General features: G+C 34.1%; 2 protein-coding genes across 4 annotated transcripts in view; one reads left to right on the top strand and one right to left on the bottom strand.

The window, feature by feature from the left end:
• The window catches only part of LOC142337547 (ras-related protein ORAB-1-like), a 555,140-nt gene that overhangs the window by 504,821 nt on the left and 26,214 nt on the right, over positions 1–24,105 (bottom strand). The gene's annotated exons all lie outside the window — the stretch shown is intronic.
• The window catches only part of LOC142337546 (sterol O-acyltransferase 1-like), a 29,518-nt gene that overhangs the window by 4,733 nt on the left and 680 nt on the right, over positions 1–24,105 (top strand). The window contains exons 1-8 of one of the 2 annotated variants that reach the window (XM_075386846.1): positions 9,657–9,817; positions 9,992–10,261; positions 13,547–13,751; positions 16,787–17,014; positions 17,770–18,056; positions 19,687–19,811; positions 20,403–20,638; positions 23,587–23,813. In XM_075386846.1, the coding sequence (XP_075242961.1) occupies positions 9,792–9,817; positions 9,992–10,261; positions 13,547–13,751; positions 16,787–17,014; positions 17,770–18,056; positions 19,687–19,811; positions 20,403–20,638; positions 23,587–23,813 (1,604 nt within the window). In that variant the 5' untranslated portion in view covers positions 9,657–9,791. Of the gene's footprint in view, positions 1–9,656; positions 9,818–9,991; positions 10,262–13,546; positions 13,752–16,786; positions 17,015–17,769; positions 18,057–19,686; positions 19,812–20,402; positions 20,639–23,586; positions 23,814–24,105 lie in introns of those variants that run through there. The other variant, XM_075386845.1, reaches the window with a different exon arrangement.

Raw genomic sequence — 24,105 nt, forward strand, 5'->3', positions numbered from 1 at the left:
ATCGTTTGATAAGATCAAGGTGCAAAGTTTTCAAAAGTCATAAAGACAACAACTCATACAATCATACAAAGATGTTTTGTACTTTTTTTTAAAGCTATTTTGTAGTAAACAAAACAAGCCAAACATTGAAAGGTCTTTTCTTAAATCGATTTTTAGATCTACTTAACAGCCGACTTTCAAAAGTTTTTTTGATCGCTTTTCTCTTTTTTGGTGGATATTTATCTGTTTTCCAAACGTCAGAAAAGCAGCTATTGATAAAAAATAGGAGTCAATTTGCCCTTATTGAAATCTGGGGAAAATTGGCCTAAATCTATTTCACCCCCATCCCCGCCTCCCTGATGTTCAATTGTTTCTGGTGCTCATACCAGGGGGTCTAGGAAAAAACCCAACTGAATTTTAGGTAGGAAGCCAACCCGCACGGAAATAAACCCCCTTTTTAAAATTTAATTTGGTCGTGATAATTTGTTCGGTTGTAATAGTTTATTAGCAAGTACCACGGGCAGATAAGGCAAGGCCATGGCCCGCGAGGCATGGCCAAACGCGCTGAAAGCGCAGCTCTTTAATAGTAAAGTGGGGGTATACTTCAGTGGTTTTTCGTGAGGTTTTATTTCAAATGAAGTGGGTTTTTTCGTGGGGTGCCCTAACCGACCAGGGGGTGCTTCAATAAGAAAATGGTCTGTTGTGGAAAAATACTCTCAATTTAAACAAATATATGCAAATACCCACCACCCCAAGGACATTTGCCTAAATTTTAAAACATTTAGGAAACTTTATGTCGCAATTTTTAACGACCAATTTAGGATATTTAGGGCAGAAAGCTCAAACGGGTGAAATTTTAGCACCTCAAAACGATATAAAAAAATTTGTTGAGCCCAAAAATTATTGGTTGCTACTGAGATTTAAACTTATCGGCTATCTTTAGTTGCCTATAATTGCAATCAAACTCGATTGCAATCAAATTGGATCAGATTTAACTCTTAGTGGATCTGCAAAACAAGATAAAAATGATTTTTTGTTAGACAAAATTTAAAGGCGTATAACTATAGGTTGACAAAAATGTGTTAACATCTTAGCAATTCATTTTTTGAAGCCTCCTAAGTAAATTTTCTATTTCATCAAAGATGAATACTTTACTAAAAATTATCGGGTATGTGGCAAGCTATCGTAAAAAAGCGCCAGATCAATGATGATATTTTTCCAAAGTAAAGTCATTTAAATTTCACCTTGGGAGTTCACCTCAGGAGCGATGACCAGTTTCTGTGCAGTTTTTAAAGTTACATAGATAGAATTTGAAATGCTTTCAATTTTTGTTGTACGGAAAATGTGAAATTACAAAAATCTTGAAGCAAATTGCAAAATTTTGAACACTAAGAACATTAGACAAGATATTCACATTTTTGTTGCGATTTTCTGTTGCTCACACGAAAAATGAAATTGGTAGCTGATTAGAGTGCAAATGTAAAAAAGCATGAAAATAGTGGGCCTTGTGAACTGGTGTTTTCTTTCTTGATCACTACTAGCCTTTGATATGACTTCAGAAAACGAAACAATTTGGAAAGCATTTTGATATAAAAAAAAACAGGCCATCACAATGAAAGATTTCGAGCATTTTAGTTTCGCGGCCTCGAAATAGAAAAAAGTAAGCTCTGAATTTATTTTTTTTATCCAAATGTTTGTGTAGAGATTTGAGAACCTTTTGACTGTCTTCAGTTTTAGAATTGAAAAGTCTCAATATTAACTGAGGGCTATGAAAAACAAAGTAGCCATTTGCGCACTTTATTTGACTATTGAACAAGCTCCAAGTGTTCCAAGAGACATTATAATGCAAAATGTTTGAGGATTTTGAAACTGAAAGAACAAAAAAAAATTAATGCAGATTAGGTCGTCGCCTTCTTAAACTTGCTTTGATAGTTTACTTCAGTAGTTCAATGAGCGTTTTAACAGAAGTTTTTCTAAAAAGTCTGACAAGATAGTATTATTGAAGATGATGACTTTGTGTCCGAAAAAAAGTTCACAAATTATTTTGAAAAATTCGACATTTTTCGGCTCTTTCGCCTCATAACAATTTCTAAAACTTATATTTTAATTCTCCATATAAATTGGGTCACCAAACCAGACTTTAAAAACAACAGGACTTCATTTTTTGTAATAGTTTATACAGCTTGTTTTTGACTAAAATCTATTGTTTTACAAGTTGACGACTGGAAATCTATTTGCCGCGAACAATATGATTATCCAGCACTGTTACATTCTGATAACTTCAGAGGCAATACAACGTTTTCGTCTGCTGAATGCACAGTACTTTCAACCAACACTTTTTTAGTATAAAAGAATTAAATGATGAGTATGGAAAATACAAATCAATTTCAAAGCAATTTAGTGGCAAAATATTTTCAACCCATCGTTTGATAAGATCAACAAGGTGAAAATTTTTCAAAAGTCATAAAGAAACAGCTCATACAAAGTTGTTTTGCACTTTTTTTAAAGCTATTTTGTAGTTAACAAAACAAGCCAAATATTGAAAGGTCTTAAATCGATTTTTAGATCTACTTAACAACCAACTTTCAAGTTTTTTTGATCGCTCTTCTCTTTTTTGGTGGATATTTATCTGTTTTCCAAATTTCAGAAAAGCAGCTATTGATTAAAATAGGAGTCAATTTGCCCTTATTGAAATCTGGGGAAAATTGACCTGAAAAGCCTTAGTTGATTAGGAAGCAGATATCATTTATTTACATCGACGGCCTAATATTGTGTTCTGGTTGATGAAATTGGCGTCATTCTTTTTTTGCTGCTGAGGAAACTCGCTACTGACAGAAAAAGGTTAATTTAAGGATTTCTTTTTTTTTCAATTTATAATGATTAACTATATAATCATTTGTAACCTTCTTTCGTGTGGCACTTTACACATTACTTATGTAAATCAATCTCTATTAGTTCAGTTTGTAAAAGTGCATGTTTTTTTCAGAAACTCGAACAAAAGTTGTATAACACAATGAGCGCTTTTTAGATTGTTCCTTTTGTCAATTGGAAAATCTTGATAAGAAAAAGTATGCTTGCAATGTAAATTTTTATATACTCTTTTTGAGAACTAGGCTTTGTCTTTTTTATACATGATTATACGGAAAATGGGAAATTAAAAAAATCTTGAAGCAAATTGCAAAATTTTGAACACTAAGAACATTAGACAAGATATTCACATTTTTGTTGCGATTTTCTGTTGCTCACACAAAAAATGAAATTGGTAGCTGATTAGAGTGAAAATGCAAAGAAGCATGAAAATAGTGGGCCTTGAGAACTGGTGTTTAACACAATGTGCGCAAAAGTTGTATAACACAATGTGCGCTTTTTAGATTGTTCCTTTTGTCAATTGGAAGATCTTGCTAAGAAAAAGTATGCTTGCAATGTAAATTTTTTAATACTCTTTTTGAGAAGTAGGCTTTGTCTTTTTTATACATGATTGCAGAAGTTGATCTGAAAGGGTACCACAAACAATACTTTTAAAGAAAGATTTGGAGCTTCATTCAAAAAAATTTTTTTGATGATTTTAGAGTAGTAGATTTTGACGGCTCTCAATAGAGTTGGTTAATATTTCTAAATAAAGTCATATTTTTTTATTTAGTCTGCTTAAGGGTGCTAGGAAGTTGAGGCGGAAGGAAAATTAGCCGAATGGAATATAAGCCGAAAAGGAGATTTTAACCAATCAGATTGCAGAACTGTTGTGATATTTTGGTCGGTTGTGATAGATTCATATCAAGTCCCATAGGCCCATGAGGCATGGCCGTGGCACGCGAGGCATGGCCAAATGCGTTATTTTCATGTGTAAGCGAGTTAGATAATTGCGCATCCCACTTATGTTTGCTTATAGCAATTATCTCATGCAATCATTTCCGCTACTATTCCACGTTTTGACTTTTTCGGCTAATTTTCAGGTCGGCTATTTTTCCCTGCTAAAGAGTGGTAAATAATGGCAAATATATGGTAAGCTCTAAACAAATCCTTTATTGTGAGCCCTTAATTTGTACTGCGCCCGTATTCTGGTGAAGGGTTATTATTGATAAAACAATGTGACTTTGATTTCAAATAATTTCATAGAAGCTCATATTCTTTCGACTGCTTTAAAAAATTGGAGAGGTCATATCTCAACTCTGGTGATAACGTTCCAGTAGCGGAAATGGACCCTTTCTTTTTCTTTCGTTTGTTTCTGTTGTAAAAAAATAATAATGGTTTGCAGTACTTGGGTTTTGTGGATCATCATTTTAAATCTACGTCACTAGGCGGTTTATTTGTAGCCGTTGTCCGAGCTATCTTTTTCATCAAAATTTTGACAGATGAAATACGTTTAATTTTGTTTTTATCAAGAGTCTTAAGCTGGTCCCGAGCTCAAGCAAACCTCACCAGATTACAATTAAACTGAGCAATAAAAATACTATTGAATAAAAAAATGCTTTTGGAAAGATATAAACCTGGGAATCGTCTAAACCTGGGAGCGAAGTTAAAACAAAGTGTTGTCTTTCGTGCTACTGCTATCCTCATTATCTCCCGCAGCATAAGTGAAAAGAATCCCTGAGCTTTCGGGTCCATGTAACTGCACTTTTTGTTCTACTGGAGAGAAATTACAATTACAGTCCAACAGAGACATCTAACTTCGGTCCAGCAGAGACTAAAAAAGTACTGCCAAATGGATTCGAAAGGTCATCTATTGGATGGTTTTTTACTGCTGCCACGCGAGACACCGAGGACATCAATAACAGGAAAAACCAACACTCTGTTCAGTCCCGCAAAAGCGTTGACTTGGTCAAATGCGAAGTCTCGTCTCAGAGGTAGTCAAGGCTCTCGGTATTATTAAATGAAAAAGCAGAATTGTATTGGGGAGTTCAATTTAATGAAAAGTTGGCGGTTTCGCTGACTAAGAATTTTTGGCGGAACAATACAAGAGTGTCATCAGAGACCCTGACACAAGAAAACAACTGAATACAAAAAAAAGACATTCAGAGAGATGAAATGAAAATTGGTTAGTTTTTTCTCGCTAAATTTGCAGGAGAAGGTGAAAAAAGTCAGTAGACCCAAAGAAAACAGTTGAGTTAAAAAAGATAATAGACCTTAAATACTTTCCGGGCTGTTTAAAGAGCAGTTATCATGTTAACACTCCCGTCATGGTGAATCTTCGAGATTGTAATAAATTTAAATTCATTTTCCACATCAAATTATTTTTTTCATCTGTGTTCTTGAAACTAGGATTTCAAAACATGAGCAAATTTCTTTTCTGTCTAACGGTAATTGCCCTATTTTGTTTAATTTTGTGTCCTTTTGTTCAACTTATACATATGTTACTGAGAGCTACATCATTCTAGCCAGGTTTACGTTGTAGATCTTCAGTTACCATTCGTCAAGATTATAGCATGCAAAAATTGAATTTAGTCGTGAGGCGATTAAAAACACAATCTTTGATGTTTTTAAATATCAGAGCAACAAAATCGATATCAGTTTTGAGAATTTTTTAAAGAATTTACAATAAATTAATAATATTTTAATCAAACTTTACAGAGAGTAGAAAATTTTGTTAGGGAGCAAAAATTGCTCCAAGGAGTTGTGTTCGACAACTATTTACAAATTAAAGATTTTTGTTCAAATATTTTCTTCCATGGTCGTTGTACGGTAGTGTCAGAAAAAAATTCCAAAAATTAGGATAATTCATCGAGAGAAGTTCAAAAAAAAAGTATGGCGTCAGCTTCGTTGAACTGAGAAAGAAGCTCTGGTACACCTTGCCCCGTCAAGCAAGATCATTGTTACTTTTAAAACTTGAAAAAACTTGTCAAGATCGTGGTACGCAAAAATACTACGGAATACTCGGTTAAGATTTTATTAAAACAAGGAGGCTCGTTCGCACATGATGTTCCGACCCGAGCTCATCTACATTTTTGACTTAATTGTCAACCAAATGAAGAGATATCAAAAATAGATGCTTGAGTTTAAGAATAATTGGTACAAAACCTAATTACTAATTGAATTACATAATGCCATGCGTCATTAGAGCATTCACAAGATCTGGCATCAAAAAGACAAGAAAAAAACAAACATTAAAGTAAGCAAAAACAAAAATTTCACGGCAAAAACTCAATCTAAAATAAAAAGCACCTAGTAACAACGTCAAAATGCAATCAGATAGAACCTTAACTACACAAATTTACTTTTTCCTAACTATACAGCAGATGGATGGTGATGAGATTCCGTTACCCTTAATGAGTTTAGGTAACAATTCGACAAAGAGAAGAAAAAATCAGGTTGAAATCAAATAACAATGAACCTTTTTTAAACCCAATGATTTCAAAATCCAAAAATATTTAGGTTCTAATGAAGTAAATCTCGAAAAATTTACTTACTATAAAGGCATTATGAAGACAATGGGACCTATCTTTGGTTAGACTACGCCATCGGAACGGACTAAAGACGCTAAAAATCTCAAAAAATTGCAAACAGTTTGCAAAAACAAAAATTGTTGAAGCCATTAAAACCATTAGCGATTATCTGAACGTTGTATTTTTATTTCAGTTTGTATTATGCTAATTCAGCTAAAATTATACAGAAGGAATGAAAAAGTTCATTTGCACTTCATTTTAAAATCATTGGGATCTGTTATTACCTGAATGTGCTAAAAGAAGAAAAAAAGAAACAAAAATACACCATTCGGAAAATTTTTATGAAAACGCATCTTGTCCACCAAACAAAACATCATAAAAACAGCAGACATGTTAATCTTTGAAATTCAAGGAATTGGATAGGACCTCTCAATGACGAGAATAAGTTACAAGTTGACGAAAAGAACAACAAAAATTGAAAAGTTTGAAAAATCTTGAAAATGTACAATGTCACAAATTTTAAGACTATTCGCTATAAACTGACTGCTTCAGGTATTATCATTCAATTTATCGGAAATTACAAGTTTAAGACACTGGTCTGCGTCTTACGGCTACCTAAGGAATAAAAAAGGCAAAAACAGCAAGTTCAAAAAAAATTAAGCGAGAAAAGTGTCAAAGCCATTAGAGAATGCATTTTTAAGTAAAAAAAAATATTTTCAATTAATTTTATAACAGCAGTGGGATTGTTTTTATGGTTAAAAAATGACTTGAAAAACAACAAATTTAAACAAATATATTAAAACCACGAAGTTTTTTAGAAAATCGCTAATATAAAAGCCATTAAATTCAATAGTTTTCATCTTGGATTTAAAGAAACACGCCAAGTTCTGCCTTGATGAGAAGGCTAAGATGTTTTTTTCATGGGTTATCGACAACTCATCACAATAAGTCGTATGGCAATGAGAAATACATTAAGACTAGTAAATTTTTGAGAAAACCCATGGTATCAACTTTGTAAAATTGAATAGCTTTCAACGGAAGCCATTAAATACGCTAAATTAAGCCTATATGTGACGACAAGGATGTTTGTCGCTCAACAAGGACAGGCAAAATCCAAAAATTCTGCAGAAAAGTGCAAGAAGAAAGTATAGAAGCCAATTAAACCATAAGCTTTGCTCCGATACTTTATCTACAATCCATTAAACTTCTTTGTTTTTGCCAAAAACAATGAGAGCCATCAATATTAGGATAGTACCGGATAAGATTTCAAAAAGAATCTAAAATACGATATGTCAAAAAAAATTTTAAAAACTTTTCAAATCTTGTAACATATAACCAATAGTCAGAAGATAAAACCGCCAAATGGATAAATTTTTGTTGAAGCAGAAAGTAAAGTGGTTCTGCTATTACTGACACTGACTTACAGTTCACGAAAAGAAGCCTAAGGTTAATTTATGTCCAAAAAAGTTTTAAAATAAATATTTTAAAAGTCTTAGCAGCTTTTAATTTCAATAGCTTTCAACGGAAGTCAATAAATACGCTCGGGTGTACCAAAGATGTTTGTAATGCATAGGTGATCAATAAGACATCACAATAAGTCTTACGAATACGAAAATGACAACAAATACAAGCAAAGAGCAAAAATTCTGCAGAAAACTGCGAGAAGATTATGTTGAAGCCAGTTAAAACATAAGTTTTTTCTCTGAAAACTTTATCGATATTCCATTGAACGTCCTTGCTGAAACATTGGGAGCCATCAATAATAGGATAACGTGATAAGATTTCAAAAGGAACCAATAATACGAATTGTGCAAAAGTTGAAAAAAAATGAAATCCTGTGGCATTGAAGTCATATAACCAATAGTTACAAGATAAGATCGCTAACGACATTAATATTGGTTGCAGTAGGAAGGAAGGGGGTCCTGCGATTACTGAAATTGACTTACAGTTCAAAAAACAAAATTATGATTAGTTAATATTAAAAAAATTTTGAAAATTTATCTTGAAAGTCTTAACAGCCATTAGCTGTCCTCCCAAAGCACTAGATAGGTTCACTTAATGCTCATAACGACACCTATTGCACTTATAGTCAACGAGTTATTCCATAGGATTCCAAATTTAGTAAAACCTCAAAAAGAAAATCAAAATTTCATATAAAATTACGAAAACTGAGATACGAATCCAAAAAAAACATGAGCGATACCTTGGCATTGTTCATTGGGCTTCATTTGATTGTAAATGAGGTTTGTCATTAACGGAACCTCGATGTGAAAAGTGACTAGTCTCTAAGTGACTTGAAAAAAAAACAAAAAAAACATGCAAAATTGTCGAAAAAATGAGCTCTCAAATAGAATCCGATTATTTTATAGTAAACTTCCCTATGAGACCAGAAATAGTCTTTTTTATTGCCTTCCGTCTATTAGGAACAGAAAATAGATTTTTTTTGTGTTGTGAAATGTAATTTTGATTTAAAACTTTTATAGAAAAAAAAGTTAATTCAACAAAATTAAGGTAAAAGTGAACCGAAAATCCGTGTTTACATGAAAATTTAAACCTCGATAACTCCTCGAAAAAAAATGAAATTAAAAAAAAATCTTTTTTATTTCGAATTCTACGCTGGATGAGCTTTTTAATGATACCACTCACATTTCTCTACGATGAATATATCGATCGTCTCAAAATTGTCTCAACAAAAAAAAACAATCATAACAAGACATGTCAAAAAACTTGCAACTTGCTATAAGATCTTAAATATTCACAGGTTAAATCTTAAATCTTTGAAAGAGGTCATAAAAAAAGTTGAACCAATTTATTTTACAGTTATAAATGGGGCAATGTGGATCAATCAACAATTTTTGTATCAGAAGGTGGTATAAACAGACAAACGAAAGTTGAAAAAGAGGACACTTCGTCTGTTTTTAACCCACTGATTGGAAGCAAACGCTAGCTTTTAACCAGGATTGTGCAAGTGTTTATATTTTTTTTAATGTTCTCTTGAAAGAGCAAATTCATCAGCTCGATTTTTCAACCATTTTCTTGATTTAAAGAAAATCAGGGTCGTTGAGCTTTTTTGAATTGATGTGGTTGGCGACCATGGTTTAGTAGTTCAAGCAATGAAAATTTCTTCCTCCTCGCTTTCAATCTCGGTAACATATTCTACATGGCAATCAAACGAAGTGCAGACAATATAGTCTAATTAGAAGTTTCTAGACAAAGAATTTCAATGCATGACATCAACAATGCCAAAACTTTGGTTCAAATGAGTGATGTAATAACTTCGTTACGATCAATAATAACTGACACTGTTCGCTTATTATGAAACGTCAATAACTAGAGAATAATTTTGCAACATCATTATTGTTTGCGATTTATTGTTAATAGAAATAATATCTCGTGATTCTGCTTGAATAATACCTCTTTACACATCATTATTTCATGGTAATTCATACACAAGAACCGAAGTAAGTTAGCATGTTTTTGATTTGTTTCACAATTTTTAATCTTATCAAAAGCCCGGCCTTTTTTTAGATTGGGACTCAATTAATGAAACTAAAATTGGCCACTGCAAACTTAATTGTTGTTTTAGTTACCCAAATAGTTTCAAAAATGGTAAAAATGGTTTTTTTATTTTTTAGCACTTCGATGGAACTGAACTTGGACGACCTCAGACGCCGATTGATTCGCAAGATCGATGTAGAGGTCAAAGAGACACTCGAGTCTTTCTCAGGAGGCGATGACTTTCTCTTACATCCGGGAGGTCGCATTCAGGGCAAGGGAGGATCTGTGAATGATTTGAGATCACAGCAGGGATCCAATGAGAATGTCGCTTCAACTGGTTCTGGAGGGGCGACCTCAGAGCAACATCATTGCGACGAAACAGACAAAAGTGCAGCTGAAAGAACGGCGTTAGTGCATGAACGAATTCTCGATTTTCATTGCGTTGTAAAAATGCTTATGATCAACAAAATATACGCAAAAAATCATTATTTGACGTGAATGATTAATTTGTCGCTCTCATATGGATTCCATCACAATTAGGGCACAAAAGCTTGCGCTAATGAAAACCTAGAAAATAGGAAATTGCCGGTTGATGACTCTTAACTAACATTTTGATACCGCAATCAAAAACTTTTTTTTGCTCCGACGCCCCACTTTAGTGGGGAGGGAGGAACAATATACGCAAATAGGTTTTTTGTTCAGTCAATTTTGGCCGATCGATATATTCATCGTAAAGATTTGTGAGTGGTATCATTAAAATGCACGTACATCCTATAATATGGAATTAAAAAAATTTCTTCGAATTTCATTTTTTCGAGGGCGTTTTCGTGGTTTAAAGTTTTGTGAATATTCGACCATTTTTATTCATATTTTCCGTAATTTTTGCTAACGTTTGGCTCATTTTTGCTAACATAATTGAATTTAAAATTTTTAACGGTAGAGTGTTACTGTTACCGTTAGAGATAGAAGAGAGTTGCTGAATTGTTTGATTGGAGATTTGTTTGGCTAAAAATTTTGATAACAATTTCAAAATTCGGAGACAATCTTAATCAGAAATTGCTCTAAATATGCTTCCTTGGTCCACTTTGTTTAAGTTTGCATAAAATGGAGACCTATAAACCGCTGACACAAGCTCCTTAATCTCCAAAAGAGTGTTTGTGGAAAGATAGCGCCCTATAAAAGTCATCTGCATATAGAGCTTTGCGGTTTTTTCAAATTTAATTCGATAATTATACAAAGTCCTTTCACTTATCAGTTGAACAGTTGGTCTAATTGGCAATTAATTGAAAACCTTGGGTGGTTTGTTAGACGGGCACCAAAATCAGGGATAAATTTGATATCACCACGGATGCTTACAATCAGAATTTTTTCATATTTTATTTTGGTGCTGCCTTTTTTTTCAAAGTTATTTTGATTTTATTGTTCTATTTAAGGATGATAACTGCAAAAGTTTTTAACTCAATTCTCCACTAACGATAGCTCGCACTTAAACTAAAATGAGGCCAGATGCAGATATACTATCTTTTCAGAGAACCTAATGGTTTTTATGGCTTTGAAGAAGAGTTTTAGTAAACTTTTACTGAGTTCTTGTGTTTTCCTTCAATTGTTATACTTTTTGCAGTCTGACTACAAAATCGAACTAATCAAAAATCCAAATGGCTTCTTCAACAGGTGCAGGTGAACCTCTAAAATGCATTCGGTTGTTATCTAATGTCTCTTAAAACATTAAATAAAATTGTTTTAAGAAAATTTGTGATTTTTTGAACTTAACAATTTTGTATCTTATTTCAGATATTTTTTAGCTTATTCTCAGTAAAAACAGGTCTAAATTTTTTTTAGAAGCTAAAAGTTAATCTTTGTGGCGGAATGTTTCCAAGAGAAAATGGGCTTTTTTGGTACACGAGTTTTTATGCGAAAAATTATGATTTTTGTGCATAATTGCCCGTTTTCGCTGTTCTTCCTGTTTTTTTGATAACATTACTCAACACAACATCTAACTGAAATAGCGTGGCAAATTTCGTAATTGAATATACTTAATTGATTTCATAGCTTAGGGTTTTAAGGGCTGCGACACCGTTCCCTTGTAGATTTTTGTATAGTTTTTTTTGTTTTTGCCCTAAAATTTTTGTTGTCGTATGCCGATTATTGGTTAAGAAAAGGTCTCTATGGCCAACTAGAGAAAAATAAGTGAATTTACAAACTGATAACAGTATTTTGCTAATGGTTTTTTTGACTTTCAAGATCTTTTTTTTTCAAAAAGAAGTATTTTTCAACTTATCTCTTATTGTTCTGATTTTCGTCTTTTTTCGTAATATGCAATTTTGCATCCTGTTCGTTATTTCGAGTCATCATTGAGAGATCTCGTTAATTTTTATGTTGAAACTACCAATAATTTGTGTTGGTTATTGATTAAACGTTCTGACTGATGTTTTTAGGGATTAGACAATTTGTTTCAAAAAAATTTTGTGAAATTTAGACATTTTTCAATTTTTGTGGTTCTTTTTGTTGTCATAAAGAGATCAGATAGTTGTTTAAAAAATTTATGATGTTGAAAAGAGATGCAAGTGATGATTCAACTTTCCTGCGGTTAATATTTTATAAATTTAGTGACTTCAACACTGTGGTTTTGTAGTAATGTTGTTTGTAAGTTTTTTTAGTTCTGCTTGTATTAAGTGTTACTTTATAGTCTTATGAATTAGTCTCACCAATAACATGCCTAATTAGGTTTAGAAAAAGTTGCAAAATAAATTACCTACTATTTTAATAGAGAGCCTATGTTGGCCTGGCATTTTGAAAATACTTGTTTTTAAAAAAGACAACGGATTTCTGAGCTTTGCCAATCTTAATGCGGTCGACTTATAGCTGGGTATATCTATAGAAAAGTCACATCCCTTATCTACTGAATTAAACTTGCTATTCATTACGGTTTTGTTTTCCTCAAATGGTCTTTGTTATTGTGTTTTCATGTGTTTACCGCGTGTTCATAAAATATTAGTTATTTTGCGCATATTCGCCCATTTTTGAAGGTTTGTTTTTTTTTTTCAAAGAACCACAGTAATGGGCAGTTCTCCGGTCATTAAAAAAAACAATCAAAAATTGTTAACGGCCTTAGTGAACAGCTTAATGTTTAATTGGCTGAGACATCGTTTTTTTGAAAATTTTGATTTCTTTGCCTGCTTTTGTCGTTCTAATTGTAGTCGTATGACATATCCTGGATAATGAAAAGTCTCACTCACTGTCTTTCGAGGAATAACTGAATCTCTTAATTGTTTCAATTGATGCACAGTGTTTCTAATCAGTTTGACATAAATTCTATATAAAAATGCAACGTTTTTCTTTTGCTGATTTTTTGTAGACTTGTTACCAAGTTGCATTTAGGAAAGGTCCATATTTTTTTTTCTAATTAAGTAAAGGTGAATCTTTTTTAGTATAAATTTTGTCTGATGCTATTTTGGTTTGAAAAATTGGACAGCGAGTTTTGGTCGTAATAAATATTTGTAAATATTTGATTGTATCGGTTGTCATGTTAATGACAGGTCTCATCGGCCCTCTAAATTAGATTGTTTCATTCATTTAGTAGTTTGTTGAGCGATATATTGATATTTTAAAATCTCTTCCTCATTTGGTAGACAATTAACTGAAAAATTTAGACGAGCGGGCTTTTGTTAAACAAAACACTTGCTCATTTTCAGGCGAGGCGGAGGGGACGCAGGCGAAAGTGGGTTGTTCCGTCGGAAACAATTCCGCTCACGTGAGTCCATTCTGACGGTTTTGCTGAGACAGTCTAAGAACATCAGGACAATCTACAACATCTTCGCTGCAGTTCTGGTTCATTTGTTCATCAGCACTTGTGTCAATGACTGGCTCAAGAACAAGAGCATCTTTTGGAAAATTGAGGTATGTTTCCAGTGTGCATCCCGCCTCACCTTGATGACGTCACATGTCGACTTCAAATGCTTAACGCAAAATTGCATCCTATTCTAAGTTTTTTGCCCTGTAATTGGAAATCGAAATCCCGGTGAGATAACCTTGTGAGATCTTGGGATAACTATCAGTCTCTATTAGAGCCATCCGAGTGGAACGAAAATTGAAGTGTCTTGCAAAGATCTTAATAAGAGCTGGCAAGAAAAGGATGAAATTAGCACACGTTCGCAAGATGTTTGGACGTACTTCAAGGAGTTAATTTTCTTTCCATATAATATCGAGACATGTCAAAGATTTGCAACGCAAACCCAGCTCTGTCAAAATCAAAACTTTACGTGTCTTGGCAATGTCAATTAAATTTTGTCGCACGACTTTAGAAAGTTGAGAGAGAACAACCTAATGTAAATTGTAGAGTCTTTCCCTTTATAATCTCCCCATAATCTAATTTCGTGGGCGTCTACAATGAGAAAGACTCAAATTGTGCATATGATAAGCTTTGCATAGCTTGTCAAGATCATATACTTAACTAGAGAGATAAAAACAGGCCCGTTTTAAAGTATTGGACCTACTTAGACCCCTCTGACGTTCCAATATAGAAAAAGTTTACGCAATATCCACATAGAATTGAACCTTGGAAAAACAGGGATGAAAATAAGTTCAACCTGCGCTTGCACAATGTTGTGTTATCCCCCCTCCCCACCCCCCCCCCAATTCATCCAAACAATTTGAACCCAAATTTTTATTCAACACTGGAATAATATTGAAGATCGACATGTGTTTCAAATTAATAAATTTTTCTCTAAACTTTTAGAACACCGACTCAATAAATATTATCAAATTTGGCTGGGCTGCTACAGATCACACACAATACGGGATCTCTTTATGTATGCCAGTCAAACTTGACAAAAGATATAACAAATCGATAACAAATCGAAGGCAAAGATATATGCCTAAGACCTGTCTGTGCTATAAGTCTCAATTTAAAATAGTTGGGGGGCTCAAAGTGTTTAATTTATAAAAGAGTAAATATAAAATTACAGTTTGCTAATTACCAGTTATGTAGTGGTGAAATCAAGATGAGCTGCAAAGCGATCGTTCAGATGTATAGTTATTCAGTTGCGTGACGGCAAAAAAAACGAAAATAGATGTTAAAGTTCTTTAAACAAATTAATTCGATTATCTTCTTGTTGAAATTTTCAAGTTATTTATTGAAAAAAGGAAAGCAGTTGTCTGCTGCTGATCTCTAGAAATTGTTTCTGTCTCTCTAATTTTATTCCGTCCCACTTCGCTGAGAGAAACAATAAATTCCTCTCAGCTCTGTTTGGGCCGATAGGGAGCGAATCACAAACTCACGTTCATAGTGAGGTGCTTCTTAATTTTCCTATTGGCCGAGAAGGCAAGAGAATTAACTCTTTTTTATCTCACGGAAAAACTGTTGAAACTCCAAAAAATAATAAAAATCTAAAAAGCTGAGAGCATCAATTATTGATTTTGTAGGCGCCTGTTTTCTGCTTTTCCCCTCTTCTAAAACCGCAACAATTATGGTTTTCTTGGGGGCCTTTTATGGGACTCTATTGTCTTTTCCCCTGAAGCAATCTGCTTCATCTTTATTGAACTTGGGGGGAAAGATCTGCATTGCAACTGTCAAAAGCAGAAGTAATTTAAATCAAAAGAAACTGTGGTTTTAAAGGCCGCCTACGTTCAACAACGTACATTTTCTGTCCTGGATATAAGCGAGGAGATCCAGGCCTAAAGTTGTGTTATTTAAATAAGTCGAACTGAGTTGTTTAAATACTTGTGTACTGGTAGTCTTAACAAGCGTTAGTTTGTTTAGCGCGCGTCGAAAGAATGGTTAATTAGCGCCTAAATACGTTCGCTCTAATGCGGGATTAATTATCCGTTCATTTGTAACGGCTCTCGTAATACTACAATATTTGAGCAGATTCTCTTATGTTTTTCGGAACATTTCAAAACGGGAAGAAACAGAAGTTTCTTCCCGTTTTGTATCAAATTTTTGTATCAAAGGGTTAATCAAACCGCAAACGTGAGTTTCTGTAAAAAAAAACAAAAATTTTTCGGAGATGCATATTCTTCTTGACCATAATCTTCTGAAAAAGAGAAAAAAACCAGTTAATTAATTTGGAACTATATTTTACAGTTTGTAGCTATAACTGTCCATACTGTCAGGGGAAAAATTCTAGAAAAAGATTCTGGTCAACTGCTTCAGAAATAAATTTTCTTGTTGCCAAAAAAAATTAAACAAATGCCGAATAATGTCAATTAATTGTGCAAATTAGAAAAATTGTTTGACAACTGCTGAAAATTAATAACCGAAAACTGCTGTAAAGTGTTCTGACTAAAACAAATTCGTATTTCCACGAAGATGACAAATTTGACAAATAGTCCCTCAGTTGAAGTATTCTACGCTTAAGTGGTTTTCTAACGATGACACTCATCTTTCTATCAAAAAGCTATCAAACGGCTGAAATTGGCTGACAAAAAAGGATGAACATGTAATTCATCCCCTCCAATATGGTCCAGAACAACTGAACATCCGTTGTTCTTAGGTTTGCATGCTTCTTTTTATTTGGATCAAGTAAGTTGAGCAAAACCTGAGTATAAGATGCAATTGTGGGTGCTAATTGATATCGATTGTTTTTATTTGATTTTTACGGAAATTTATGAAATTAGAGTAGGCTAGCGGAGTGAGTAAAGAAAAAATGGTGAAGAAAAATTATGTTTTTTGAATGTCTTCACTTGTAGGAAAGGTTTGATTAATTTGGTTAAAAAAATGTTAAGTTCCTTAATAATTTATCGCCATTTTTGTAGATTAGAAACGAAAAATTTTGTACATTTTCTGATCAAAATACAAACTCTTGCTTAATTATGTGGAAGCAATTAGTTCCAAGAATTCCAAACCACAGACACAGCACGCAATCATTCAAATTGGACGGATTTGGTCTTTTATTGTGAATGGGAGAATTGTTATTTTTCCTTTCGGTTTGCAGATCATAACCTGGAACTTTGGCAACCTGCCTATAGTGATCACAATCTGGCTAGTGATGCAAGTGTCCACTCTGTTAGTGGTCTATCATCTCTACAGTTTCTGGGCGACCAATCGGAGACTGTTGTTTGGTGACGTCAGAATAATGGATACACTCTTTCTAGTCATCTACATCTCTTATCAGACTGCCTTCTTCGTTGTGCCCGCATACTTGTGCAGAGTCAGTTATCAGGTAGATAACCAATCTGCAGTTTTAAAGATACTTTGATTAAAGGCGCTCATTTTTCCAAAAAAAGAGAAATTCTTCTTGAAACACGCCCGTTCAAGTTTAAAATGTCAGATTTCTGCAGTGCCGTTCCCCAGCACTGTTTTGAGATTTGTTCAAAACAAAAAAACGTACGAAATTGTCGGTTTTCGTCGGTTTTTCTTCGCCAAAACCGATAAAAAGCCCTGAGGTTTGCTTGTCGTTTCAGCGGTTTTCTTTGCTTTGGAAGAATGAGCATCAGAAGCCATGTTTATCAACTTAATATCCATCGATTTTATCAACTTAATATCCATCGATTTTCTCAACACGGGTTCTACAATGCCCGATTTTCCTATACAGTACCAGATTTCAAACTTGCTAGTTCGTGTTCCAAGCAAGGTTACGTGACTCCTTTCCGTGGTTCTCGTGACTCCTTTTCCTACCGCATTTCGTGGTTCTCGAATAATGACAGATTTTTCTCATCGTAGTTACGTAACCTATACAGAAAATGGTACCGAATTGAGTATTCCACTCACTTTAAGTGCCGAATATAAGGGCTTTGAGCAAAACTCCCCTAGCTTTGATCTTGAAATCTTTTCCCGTTAATATTTTGACTCCCGCAATAGCTCTTAATGCCAAGCATATGAAATAACTGTACATTTTCAAATAGGTGAAACAAAATACATTACTATCGCAAAATTTTAATTAAAATTTGAAAGAAAAACGAAACAAAATGGTTTCAGCTTCCACCGGCGTCCACGCTGATTGTCATTCTTGAGCAGCTACGATTCTTAATGAAAGTTCACTCCTTTGTGAGAGAAAACGCAGCCAGGTCAATGCGATACGTGCCAAAGAGTCTGCAAAAGAAACCTAACACATTGAGTACCAACGAGGGTTCGAGCCCGAGTGGGGACGACAGTGGCGGCTCACTTTCTTCCACATCCCGAAGTGTTAATGCAGAAGACAATATTGCATGTCCAGATTTCTCGTGCTATTTGTACTTCTTGTTTGCACCCACCCTTTTATACAGGTATGCTGTAAAAAGTATTCGGTAAATCAGGGTGTGGGCAACATACGCTAATTTTGACTTCATATTGTAAAGTGTAAGAGCCCATGTATTCCTGCCAGTCAAGCTCTAGCTTGAATTCCTACTTTCAGAGCTTTGGTTATTATGGGGGGGGGGGGGGAGTATTGAGTAAAATTACACAGTAGAGTTTCCAAATTAAGGTTCAGGAAAAGTGTTTTCCATAGGTCGAGCAAAAGTGTCATGGGCATTTGACTCGTAAAATTCCAAAGTACAGGTTAGATCAATTTATCGGTCGCTCGTGGTCTTTTCATAAGTCGCAGCCTAAACCTGGGTTGTAAAAAGGCAATCAAAAATTTCTTTTTCAAGACTAAAATTACCATTCAATTTTCAAGATGTAGTCAATTCGTGAACATTATCCTGATTGGGAATAGTTCTAGCAAAATACTGACTCAGATGTGACTTTTAACCTGATCAACTTCCATATTTTAACATCAGCACAGAGCATCCCCCCGACTTCGCCTCCAGAAGATATTTTATACAAACCAAGAATTTTTTTTGAAGACAAATTAATAGATTGACAAATTATTTGATTATAAAAATAATGGTTGATGTTGATAACTAAATCAGGAGTAGAAATTGCAAAACCTTCCATTAATTGAGATGGCAACTTAGCTGCATTTGCACCCACATAAGTGGGTCTTTATCGAGAATTCTGTCGTTATAGTGCAACGGAAGTTGCAGAATTTTATTAAACAGTTGTTCATACTTGTAGCTTGTAACAGGACGTTTGAAGAAAGCGAAACATCCGATTAAAGTTAAAACTAAACCGAATTTCTGGTGCAAATTTAGGTCTTGAGAATCTTATAGATCTAAAAATTTTACAGATATACCTTAGAGTGTCACAATGATAGTTTTTTTGTCAAGGTCAAAGTATTAATAAACGAACTTGGTTTAAAAATCTGAGAATAACCTATGCTATCAGGTAAAATACTGCATCAACCCTGAAATTACCCCCCCCCCCCCCAACCATCCAAAACTCCACTCAGGCCATTATTTTGGCTTTGTTTGAGCTATTTTGGCGCTCCGACGGGCTGACGACTAGCTTATAGTTTTTTTTTACCATCAGAACGTCGTGTTACTGACGTGCGTAATGTGTTCGTGGAGAAATTCGAAATCATGACACGCTACGGAAATTTTGGTCATTCGAAATTTTCACTTTAATTACGGTCACTGTTAAATATTAGTGGAAACTAGTGTATCACTAGTGCAGCACTAGTGAAAGTTGTACTATAGTCCTTTTTAGTGAAATTATAGTGGACCACTAGTGGAGATCACTGGGACTCCAACCCGGGCAAACCATGATCAAGATCGTGACCCCTGAACAGTATTGGGCGCGACTCTTCATCAGAACTATGTTCAGACTTGAGGCTCTGGTCACACGATCAAAAATGGAATTAACCTCAGATCACAGACATTGATGCGACCATGTTTTCGAGACTTGTGTAATTCCAGTAATTACTCATGGGAAATTTTTGTATGAAGGACTCAAATTAAGATGAATTAAAAACTCTGAAGACTCTTAGTCAAATTGATTAAATGAGTTTAAGGTCAAATTAAGTGTCTGTATTTTCAGGGATGAGTACCCGATGACAGATTCGATAGACTGGAACTTTGTGAGGTCCAACTTTATACAGACTGCAGTGTGTATATTATATGCTGCATTCATCGTGTCCAGATTCATATTTCCAGTATTCTCAGGTGCGTAAAAAGTTTTTTTTTCGAAAGTGTGAAACAAACAGACCAAAGCTTTCCGAGGTTAATGCGTGTAGGCCGAGTGAAACGATTAGTGACGAGTTGTTCGAAAATATCGGTTCTAAGGTATCATGTCCTTATGATTACAAATGACGGGGTGTACTTGGACCAATGAAAACCTGCTCTATGCGTCCGAGAGAGCAAATGACTATGATCAGAATTTCCAGAAAAAATCAGGGCAATTAGTTTTGCTTTAGCTTGAGTCTGGGCTGATCAGGTAGCTGATAATTTTGCCATTAGGTTGAAGAGGATTTTTATTTAAAAAACTACAGATTTGTGGTTCAAAAAACCGGTTTAAGATGCGGTCTAAATGATTAAAGATCCGAAATGGAATGAGAATATGACCGGAAATACCCGGTTTATGAATCGACGTGCGATTATGATTCGAAGTAACAGTAGTTCGATTCATTGACTCTTCCGCAAATAAGTAGTGGGAATTTGATCCAATTTAGTAGGATTGAAGACCATTTACCTAAACTGTGAAGTTATACCACAATAATGTTGTGTTCGTTGTATATTGATACCAGGTTATTTTAGAGTTTGGAACGCAAGCTTTCGACTGGGAGCTGTTTATCCAATCAGTGTTCAGTATGATCCTACCTGGAACTCTTCTGCTAGTGACCTTTCACTTCATGTTCCTCCATTCGTGGCTCAATGCGTGTGCTGAGATGTTGAGGTTCGCAGATCGTATCTTCTACAGGGATTGGTGGACTTCTACCTCTTATGGACAGTACTACAGAACCTGGAATGTGGTTGTTCACGACTTTCTCAAGGCATGTTAATTTTTAGTACTCATTTTAGCTTTAATGGCTTGAGAATTTTATTTAAAAAGGAAGGTTGTTAATGTGCATTTGCACATGATGTTCCGACGCGAGCTCATCTACTTTTTTGACTTAATTGTCAACCAAATGAAGAGATAATCAAAAATGCATGTTTGATTTCAAAGAAACGGTAACACTTCCAAACTATAATTGAATTATATATTGCTCTGCCACATTATAACGTGCACAAGATCTGCCATTAACAAGACTAAAAGGAGAAAAAACAAAACAATCACGAATACAAACCATTTTTTGCGGCAAAAAATCAATATCTAAAATTAAAAGCACCAAGGAACTATGTCAAAATGCAATAAGATCAAACCTTAACTAAACAAATTTACTTTTTAGCCCCACAGCAGAAAGGACTTTTCCTTAACGAGACTAGGTAACAACGCAACAAAAAAAGAAATAATGAGGCGAAACTCAAAAATCAATCAACTTTTATTTTAACCAAATAACTTCAAACGTCTTAAAAACCAGTAGCTTTTCACAAAAAAAAACCCCGGGATAAGTTCACAAAAACGTCGTTAGGAAACCAATAGAACCTGTCTGTGGTTAACTTAAGCCATAGAAACGGACTAAAAGTGCAGAATAAGTAATAAAAATACAAACAATTAGCGAAAACACAAATTATTTATATAATTGAAAACATTAGCGAATATCTGAATATTATGTTTATTTCAATTGTTATTTTTGCTAATTTAGTTAAAACTACACTGAAAAGTTAAATATGTTCACTTGGACCTCATTTGAAAATCATTGGAATATGTTATTCCGCGAATTTGTCAGAAAACAAAAAGAAACACGGATATTGACCGCGCACAAAATATTTATGAAAGCGCATATTGTCCACAAACAAAACAACAGTTATGGAATAATATCAATCAGCACGTTAAAAGGTTGAATATATAAGAAGCGGGAGGGATCTTTTAATGATGAGAAGAGGTTACAAATTGACAAAAAAGAACAACTGAAAGAGAAGTTTTTTTTAAAGGAAAACAAATGAAAAAAAAAACTAGCAGAAGCTTAACACCTTTAGCTATACACTAACTGCAATGAAGAAGTTATTTCAACTTTCAATTTTTAGCCTATGAAAACTCTTAGCATTCATCAAAAAATTTACGACTACATAAAGAACAAAACAAAACTTGCAAAAAGAGTAAACTCAAAAAAATTGAGATAGAAAAGGGTCAACGCTATTCAAAAATGAACTATTCAGTAAAACCTTTATTTTCATTTAAGTTTTTAACGGAAACGCTTTGTTTTTTTTTGCATTAAAAGGACTCAAAAAACAACAAATTTGAACCAAAATGTTAAAATTACGATACTTTTTAGGAAATTAGTAGTTTCAAAGCCATTAAGTTCAAAAGAACGGAATTCTATACATACGCAGAGTTCTGTCTCGATGGGAAACCAATGACATCTGTCATTCCTAACTCATGAGTTAGTCATTACATTTAATCTCATGACTATGGAAACGAAAAACGTCACAGGCACAAACAAAAATTCATTAGAAAATTGCGAGAAGAAAATGTCGAAGCAATTATAATCATAAGTTTTTCTCTGAACATTTTATCTATGATCAATTGAAATTTTTCATTCAGCAAATTGAAACCATCAATATTAGCATATTAGGGTAAGATTTCAAAAGGAAATAATAAAATGAAAAATTATACAAAAACTTTTTGAATATTCTGAATACTTATGGCATAGAAGTCATAAAATCAAGAGTTAGAAGATAGAATCCTTTATCAAAATATTTTTGGTTGCAGTAGAAACACAAATGGATCTGTCATTATTGAATCTGACTTACAAGTACACAGAAATAGGTTTGAGTTTGGATAATTTTTAAAAGTACTAGATAGGTTTAGTTGATGCTCGTAGCCAACGAGACTAAAAAGTGACTAGTCTCCAAGCAACTCTAAGTCAAAACCAAAAAAAATCAAAAGATTTTCAGAAAGCAGCCCTGTATTAGAATTGGATTTTTTTAGCTGTAAAGTTTCCTATCAGACCATAAATAGCCTTCCATTGCCTTTCGTCTATTAGCGACACAAAACAATTAATTAATTTCAAAGCGTAAAATGTAATTTTGAATTAAATTTTTTAAAAGGTCTAAATTTGAGCAAAAACGCTCCTAAATGAGAACAAAATGTTGCCAAATATCACGTGTTCACATACAACTTTAAACTTCGATAACTCCTCGAAAAAAAATAAATTTAATAAATCTTTTTCTTTTCGATTTCTGCGCAGTACAAGCATCAGTACAAGTTATTTCTCATCAAACGAGCAAAATGAACTTGTGTTGGTCTCGGATTAATCGTTCTAATCACTGGTCTGATTGTTTCTGAGTTGGTGTTTTGATAATTTCGGGTTCGTTTTCGTTTGTTTTTGACTTGAACGAAGTCTTGTTCATCTTGTGATGTTTCGTCTGCAATGTTTTGTGCTTCAGAGAGAAGTGCACTTAACTGGCTCATTTCGGCCAGCGCCGTTTTGCGAACTTGAGGCAGGAAGGCTTTAAATTGAGCTTAAGACTTTTGAAGATGAAGGATAAAACTGGGTGGAAAGTAAAAACTTTTGAGCTTAAGACGTTTGAAGGTGAGAGTAAAACTGGAAGAAAAGTAGAAGAACAATCGGGAAATAGAGGAAAAAAGTCGATTTAGGGATTTAAAACCTTAAGCAATTTTTAGTGAAAAATCTCTTTTTATAAACGTCTCACTCCCAAAGGACGTTCCTGCACAAAGTGGAGTACTTGCTTGTGGCTTTCCTATCACACTTTGAGGTACTGATCCGAAAGTGACAATAACAGCGTTTTTGTCACTCTCATGTTAGGCTAAATCGATACTGTAAATAATTTCCATTTATTGACCCTGTCTTTATCTTGTGCTCAATTTGTTTTACAGGCTTATATTATGTACGACTCAGAGATCCTGTTCGTGAAGTTATTCGGAATCAAGAGGTCCAAAAATGTCCACTTCCTCTCCATTTTGACAGTGTTCCTGGTGTCTGCTCTGGTGCACGAATACGTCATCATCATGGCTGCTGGATTCTTCTTCCCAATCTTATTCATCATGTTCTCTGGATGTGGATTCTGGTTCATGATTTTGGTGCAGAACAACAGATTTGACAGGTGAGAAAATTGATGTTTTCAAGCCGGTGAATTTCCCTTTCAGGACTACAGCACCGAGATGAATGGGGTACTAATTTCTGGGTTCCAATTTCCACAGTCTCCTCTGGTTTACAAATTTTGCATTTTTTAATTTAATGTGACCTCTTTTTATATTCTCAATCTTAAATGAAATTACACTCCACTGATGCGCTATAGTTATGACTAAATGCATTAAATAAAGGATAACAATGAGACAAATTGCCCAATTTTTACCATATTTCCATATTTCTCGCTAGAATCGATAAACCGTACC

This window comes from Convolutriloba macropyga, chromosome 4, assembly GCF_964194025.1.
Source record: "Convolutriloba macropyga chromosome 4, txConMacr16.3, whole genome shotgun sequence".
In the NCBI taxonomy this organism is placed as follows: Eukaryota; Metazoa; Xenacoelomorpha; order Acoela; family Convolutidae; genus Convolutriloba; species Convolutriloba macropyga.